The sequence below is a fragment of the Oncorhynchus keta genome, unplaced genomic scaffold (genome assembly GCF_023373465.1).
Source record: "Oncorhynchus keta strain PuntledgeMale-10-30-2019 unplaced genomic scaffold, Oket_V2 Un_contig_7663_pilon_pilon, whole genome shotgun sequence".
Taxonomy (NCBI): Eukaryota; Metazoa; Chordata; class Actinopteri; order Salmoniformes; family Salmonidae; genus Oncorhynchus; species Oncorhynchus keta.
The window spans coordinates 7,047-14,132 of NW_026289600.1; the positions used below are offsets into that span (position 1 = coordinate 7,047).

The 7,086-nt window shown below is 42.2% G+C and overlaps 1 protein-coding gene across 1 annotated transcript; it reads left to right on the forward strand.

Annotated features, from left to right (window-relative positions):
* Positions 1 to 4,887: 4,887 nt before the first annotated feature.
* Positions 4,888 to 6,253, forward strand: LOC127926506 (TOG array regulator of axonemal microtubules protein 1-like). The gene is made up of 2 exons (XM_052511885.1): positions 4,888 to 5,442; positions 5,594 to 6,253. The coding sequence occupies exons 1-2, from the start codon at positions 5,296 to 5,298 to the stop codon at positions 5,867 to 5,869; spliced, it is 423 nt and encodes a 140-aa protein (XP_052367845.1). The 5' UTR covers positions 4,888 to 5,295; the 3' UTR covers positions 5,870 to 6,253.
* Positions 6,254 to 7,086: the final 833 nt, after the last annotated feature.

Sequence of the window (7,086 nt, forward strand, 5' to 3'; positions counted from 1 at the left end):
CTACACATGTACTCTGTCTGCACACGCATCCACGCATGCACATACACATGGACAAACACACACTTATGTTCTCTCTCTTGTGTTTGTCATCAGTTCATCGTGGCCCTGTCGTTCGCCTCCTTCACCAAAGCTGTCAGGGACCTACATGAAGAGTGCCATCACTCAGAGAGACACTTTGACCTGTCTAGCTCTCTCATCGGACTCATAGACGGCAGCTTTGAGTTTCTTGAGAATTCATGAGGTAAAAACCAGATACAGACTACAGTATGATCCATTTTTGTGTGGCTCAGTCTGCTCTCAATACTGTCCAGTTTTATAGTTGTTCCTATTAATTGATTGACTGGCTTTTGTCCATGACTCTACTGTCAAACCCGTAACATTGTTTTATTTGATGCTGTGTTGTTGCAGTCTAGTATCCAAAGTGACATGCCATTTTTAGTTGGGGAAAAAATGTGTTTATAATTTGTGATTCCTGACTACTGTAGTGTTGTGGTTTCTTGCAGGTAACCTGCTGTTCCTGGCTGTGGTCAGCCATTTTGGGGCGAAGCTGCACTGGCCCAGGCTCATTGCTATGGGCTGTTTCCTCATGGCTGTAGGATCCTTCCTCACAGGCCTGCCACAAATCTTCATGGGACGGTAAAACAACTGAAATACTGGTTAAACTTGTACTTGTAGAGATACTCCAATGCGGAGGATAGTTTCACTTTAGAAATAAAGAAATGCATCCAGTTGTTGATTAATCTCAGTTAACTTCGAACTAACGTCTTGCGTAATTGGTCAGCTGCTTGATTATGTTTTGGGGCCATACATGTTAAGAGAAGGGATTAACTTTTTATGGCTGCAATCCCATTAACGGGATAAGTGTCATCAACAACCGGCTGAATAAGCATAGCGCTACATTCAATAAATATTACTAATATTTATATTCATGAAATCACAAGTGCAATATAGGAGAACACAGCTTAGCCTTTTGTTAATCCACCTGTCAGATTTTGAAATTATGTGTCACGATCGTCGTATGGAGTAGACCAAAGCGCAGCGTGGTTAGAATACATTCTTCTTTATTAAATGAAGAACAGGAAGAACACTTAAACAAAACGAATATGACCCCTATATAAACAATGTGCTTACGTGCAAAATAACATAGACAATAACCCACGAAATACCCAAAGAAGATGGCTGCCTAAATATGGTTCCCAATCAGAGACAACGATAAACACCTGTCTCTAATTGAGAACCAATCTAGGCAACCATAGACCAACATAAACACCTAGATGAAAACAACCCCATAAAGCTACAAAAACCCTAGACAGTACAAACACCCAAGAATAAGACAAAAACACATATCACCCATGTCACACCCTGACCTAACCAAAATAATAAAGAAAACAAATACTAAGGTCAGGGCGTGACATTGTGCTTTACAGCGAAAGCAATCCAAGCGTTTGTGTAAGTTTATCGATCGCTCGACAAAACATTAAGTACACTTAGCATCAAGTAGCTTGGTTATTATTTTTATATCCAAAATACCTCAGTTTGTTTGGCGCGTTATGTTCAGAAATCCACAGGAAAGAGCGGTCACGACAACGCACACAAATTCCAAATAGTTTCCATAATGTCCACAGAAACATGTCAAACGTTTTTTATAATCAATCCTCAGGTTGTTTTTAAAATATATAATCGATAATATATCAACTGCAAATGTCTTTCACAGTAGGAGAGGGAAAAGCAATAGCTGTCCAAACTCTATTGCGCGAGCAAAACTCATGTGACCACTTGCCGCAATGTTATCTTTTCAAAATAAAAGCCTGAAACTATGTCTGAATACTGTTGACACCTTGAGGAAGCGATAGGAAAAGGAATCTGGTTGATATCCCTTTAAATGGAGCAAAGGGAGGCTATGGAACATGAAGTTTTCAATATAGAGGCCACTTCCTGTTTTGATTTTCCTCAGGGTTTCGCCTGCAATATCAGTTCTGTTATACTCACAGACAATTACCCCACTCTTCCACCAAGGCACCTGCAAGTACTCAGACATTTCTGGGGGAATAGCCCAAGCTCTCACCCTCCAATCCAACAGGTCCCATATGTTCTCAATGGGATTGAGATCCGGGCCCTTCACTGACAGTGGCAGAACACTGATATTCCTGTCTTGCAGGAAATCATGCACAGAACGAGCAGTATGGCAGGTGTCATTGTCATGCTGGAGGGTCATGTCAGGATGAGCCTGCAAGCAGGGTACCACATGAGGGAGGAGGATGTCTTCCCTGTAATACACAGCGTTGAGACTGCCTGCAATGACAACAAGCTTAGTCCGATGATGCTGTGACACACTGCGCCAGACCATGACGGACCCTCCACCTCCAAATCGATCTCGCTCCAGCGTACAGGCCTCGGTGTAATGCTCATTCCTTCAACGATAAACGTAAATCCGAGCATCACCCCTGGTGAGACAAAACCGCGACTCGTCAGTGAAGAGCACTTTTTGGCAGTCCTGTCTGGTCCAGCGACGGTGGGTTTGTGCCCATAGGCGACGCTGTTGCCGGTGATGTCTAATGAGCACCTTCCTTACAACAGGCCTACAAGCCCTCAGTTCAGCCTCTCAGCTTATTGCGGAAAGTCTGAGCACTGATGTAGGGATTTAGTGGGACACATGGAAAACAGTGTTTAAACCCTTTACAATGAAGATCTGTGAAGTTACTTGGATTTTTTTACGAATTATCTTTGAAAGACAGTTTATATATATATATATAGTATTTACAAATTCACCACATTTATGATTTTATATGGGAATCAAAAGCTTTCATTCATGTTCACCATGTGCTGATATGCTCAGCACTGTCAACTGACCCCATTATGACATCACAATGTAACGGAAGCCTTGCCATGATATCATTGCTGTTTCCATCTGACAAACAAAATTTAATTTCCACTCATTTCATGATAGATCTCTCACAGAGATAGGTTAAGTTCTTATTTTCAGAGTGTTAATATTTATCATCAATGGCTTATCGAGGGGAGAAAATCAAGTGAGTTTGACAAACTGCAGAAGGAGAACTCACAGATGAAGAGCGTCATCGAAAACTTGAGGAAGCAAAACATGGCTTTAAACCAACAGGATGACCAGGACAAGTTTTCACGTTTTGTAAGGCTCATCAGTTTTCAAACGTTTTTCCAAAAAATATCACTGTTTATTTTGTGGTTTCATAGACATACAGGCCTACATCCATAAAATCTTTAGCTTAAAAAGTTTTTTATGACACACTGTAGAAACTATTTTGCCTACTTCACTTCTGCTATACATTTCATACTGTACCATTGTGATTCAGGGATATAAGGAAAGCTACCCAATCGCAGAGGGCCATCGTGGCTTCATCAGTGATGCCAGACTTGTGCAGATGCAGAGAGCTGAGAGAGAGGCCATGGAAGCAAAGCAAAGAAAGATAAGTGCTATCCATGAGAATTATGTCCGGACTGCTCTCATCGGGGTTGGCAGCACCTTCTCGCACCACTTCGTCCCCCTCGAAAGCTCCACCAAGGCCTTTGCCACGAAGGCTTGAACACATAGCTCTGGCCCCACTGAAGAACGTGGTGGGGGTGGACGGAGTCCAAGTTCGACCCGGATCTCACTCTCTGGAGTCCATCCAGGTAAATAAATAATTCAGCAGCAGTAGCGTGTGGCCTGTTCCCGTCCCTCCCACTGGAGTTCCCTCCAAGAGGGCAAGAAGAAGGAGGGCAGGCGGGGGAGTCAAAGCCCTGAAAGTCCAGTCGGACCAGGGCTGTGCTGACAACAACGGACCCATTGACCTGATGGAGGAGGTGAGGGACATCGAGGCACACCTGAAGGAGGAGGCCTGGAAGGTAGGATGGACTTCGAATTTATTGTAAATGTGAAAATTTGCAGTTCAGAATTATACTTGGACTGATAAATTGCCAAAACAGATAGTTGTTCCATGTCTTAAAATCAAATCAAACTTTTATTTGTCACATGGGCCGAACACAACAAGTGTAGACCTTACCGTGAAACCAACAGTGCAGTTCAAGAAGAGTTAAGAAAATATTTACCAAATAAACCAAAGTAAAAATTAATAATAATTAAAGTAACACAATGACATAACAATAACGTGGCTAAAGAGGAAGAATGGCTTTGAAGCTGCTATGATTTTCAATGTGTAATTTGAGTGTGACTAAAGTATTTTAGTGATTGGACAATGCAGGGCTGGTTTGTTGTTGTTTGAGGTATCAGTACCGAGTCAGTGTGCGGGGATACAGGTTAGAAAGGATACTCTCTTTGACAGCATGATAGAATAGATCCCAGAATACAGGATCTCTCTGTGTATTAGTTTATGTATATACTAGTTCTATATGTATTTCTATGATGGGAGCATTCTTTTCTGGTCTACACCAAAGGTGGTACATGAGGTGAAGGCCATGGGTAGGAGAAGTTTGAGCTCTGACATGTCCATGGGGGAAATAGCCACCAGCTCTCTGGGAAGCCTGAGCTGAGTGGATATGAACACCCTGCGGAGCTCTGTGACTACTTGGATGTTGGCACCCCGGTCAAGTTGCGTGACAGCCCACCCAGGCCTGCTCCCCTCCTACCAAGCCCAGGAGCAAACAGCCTCGGCCTATAAGGTTCCTTAGCCTGCCAAAGGCTGCCACCGGCTCAGGTCAGTCCCTCTCATGTACTCACACTAATGTAAATAAGACAGGGAGATGAAGCTAGGTAGGGTGATAGAAAAACAGTAGGAAGGGAAGGGACAAAATGGCTTTAGCCCAGGGCTAAGACATTTTTCCACACTTGATTTGCCTGTTTCACAGTGAGATAACCTTTACTCAAGGCTAATTGGACCCTTCTTCTGAGCAGGGTGAGCACCAAAAATATATGTGCTAATTTTAAAATGATATCATAATGAACTTGTGTTAAAAGCTACAAACAGATATGGAAATGAGTAAATACATAAATAAATACAGACAGTTCATAGAGAGATAGATGTCTGCTGTCAACCCATAGACAAGATGGCAGCCAGTGAGCCAAAGGGCCAAATAAAGAACCAGGCCAGATTGCAGCCCCTGTCCAACCCAGAGCAGGACCTGACTAAGACCTTCAAGCTGCTCCACTCTGCCTCTGATGACTGGTGAGCATTCACTGTCGACAAGACCAATGGAGCTAGGCTAAAGGAAGCACAGTGTAGTGTCCTTGGAAATGTAGATTTGAGCTACAGAGCGTAGAAACTTCTGAAATTAAGAGAACAGAGTCCTAATTGATGAACATCATTATAAGATTTTTGGAAAATGTTGTGGAAAATGCTTACGTTTCTTTCACTAAATTGCAGGGAGAAGAAGATCGAGGGCTTGACCTCTCTCCGTGTAATGGCTCAGAACCACATGGACATACTGATGCCTAAACTCCATGATATCTGCCTTGCCATTATAAATGAGGTAGCTGTATTCATTCACTGCCCTATTCATTCATCTGCACAAATCTGCTACATTTGGAGAACAAGTCAAATTATTGTGTCATGTTTCTGATGTTTGTGGGTTGTACAGCTCAACATTAATATCTGGTCCTGTGCGTGTTATTATGATTCAGGTGAAGAACCTGCGCTCTGCAGTGTCCTGTGCTGCCATGGCCACACTGGGTGACATGTACGTCCACCTCCAGAGGGCCATGGACAGTGAGGTGGAGGGGGGGACGCGTGCTGCTCCACAAAGCCAGCGAGGCCAACGCCTTCATCCGGCTGGGCGCCAACATTGCCCTGGGTCACATGGTGCAGAGCTGCACCCCTACCCGTGTCATGAATGCCCTGCTGGTCGGTGGGCTGAGGTAAAGAGGGAGAGGGGTCAATTAACACTCACTAAGGGGTAGATCCGGACTTCCACGAATTATCCCATTATCCAATCCTCAAAATTGAGAAGATTGAAATACTGCTAGTTTTTAATTAACTGCCTTTTTCATCAGCATGCAAGGTTATTCCACAACACTTCCTGCAGCAACTCACCCCAACGCTAGAAGTCACATTTTAATGGAATCAGATTTTTTTGTTATGTCTTATACTTCCTTGTGTTGTGTACTTCTTATTTTACCATTGCGTTACTTAGATTATTTTTAACCATTGGTGGAGAGGTACTGTCTACTGATGTGTGCTAGCCTTTGGGGAGTAACAAGTAATTTATAAACCTTTATGAAGTGTATATATAGTGAACATTTTAGATGAGCGGCTATTAGTAAGGCATTTGAGGTATTAGTAAGTGCATGTACTCACATTCATAAATGCACTCATTAATAAATACACCATTTGTGACATTTAAAAATACATTTATAAATATGTATATAAATGGTGAGTCAAACCATTAATCAACCATTAACAAATGCCTTGAAAATAACTCATTTATAACTGGTTTATAGTACATTAGTAGTACATTATTAATCATTTACAAATTGTGAAATACTACTATGATCAAACACCTTATTAATTATCTGATAAATCATGAACAAATCATTTAAAATAGCATTTATAAATGTGTAAATAACTATTTATAGATTTCTTGACATTTTCAAATGTAGGAATAATGATTAATTAATGGTAAGTAAACTCTTTACAAACAGTTTATTAATGGTATATTAAGGGACCTTAATATAAAGCCTTACCGAACATTTTGATCCATTGATGAGACTTCATCAATACAAACCATTATCATTCATCTCCTAACTCAAGTATCTCTATGACATGTAACTGATGTGCTCTGTTTTTCCTTCCTCAGCCATCGTAACGCTGCGGTGAGGAGCTGCACTGCTCAGGACCTGGAGAGACTGGCTGAGGTCATGGGGACGGCTCGTCTCCTGTCGGGAAAGAAAGGCCTCACTGACCGTTTCTTGATTGCCGTCAGTAAATTGGCTGTGGACCCTGCACAGGAAGTCAGGTGGGAAGTTCCTCCTGTAAAGTAGCTTGCTTCAACATAACAGTTAAGGCCGGGATTCAATCCATGGCTCGCTATAGCACTAGATCGCCGACAATGCAGCTTTTAAAGGCAATTTAGTCTAGAGTCAACATCTGCAGTGTTTTACACAAATACAAATTGAAA

What these genes read in the sequence shown, in the direction of transcription:
- LOC127926506 (XM_052511885.1), top strand. Translation starts at nt 5,296, where the DNA reads ATGTTGTGGAAAATGCTTACGTTTCTTTCACTAAATTGCAGGGAGAAG. An exon ending in GCCTTGCCATTATAAATGAG is followed by an intron (nt 5,443 to 5,593) that starts GTAGCTGTATTC and finishes ATTATGATTCAG; the next exon opens with GTGAAGAACCTGCGCTCTGC.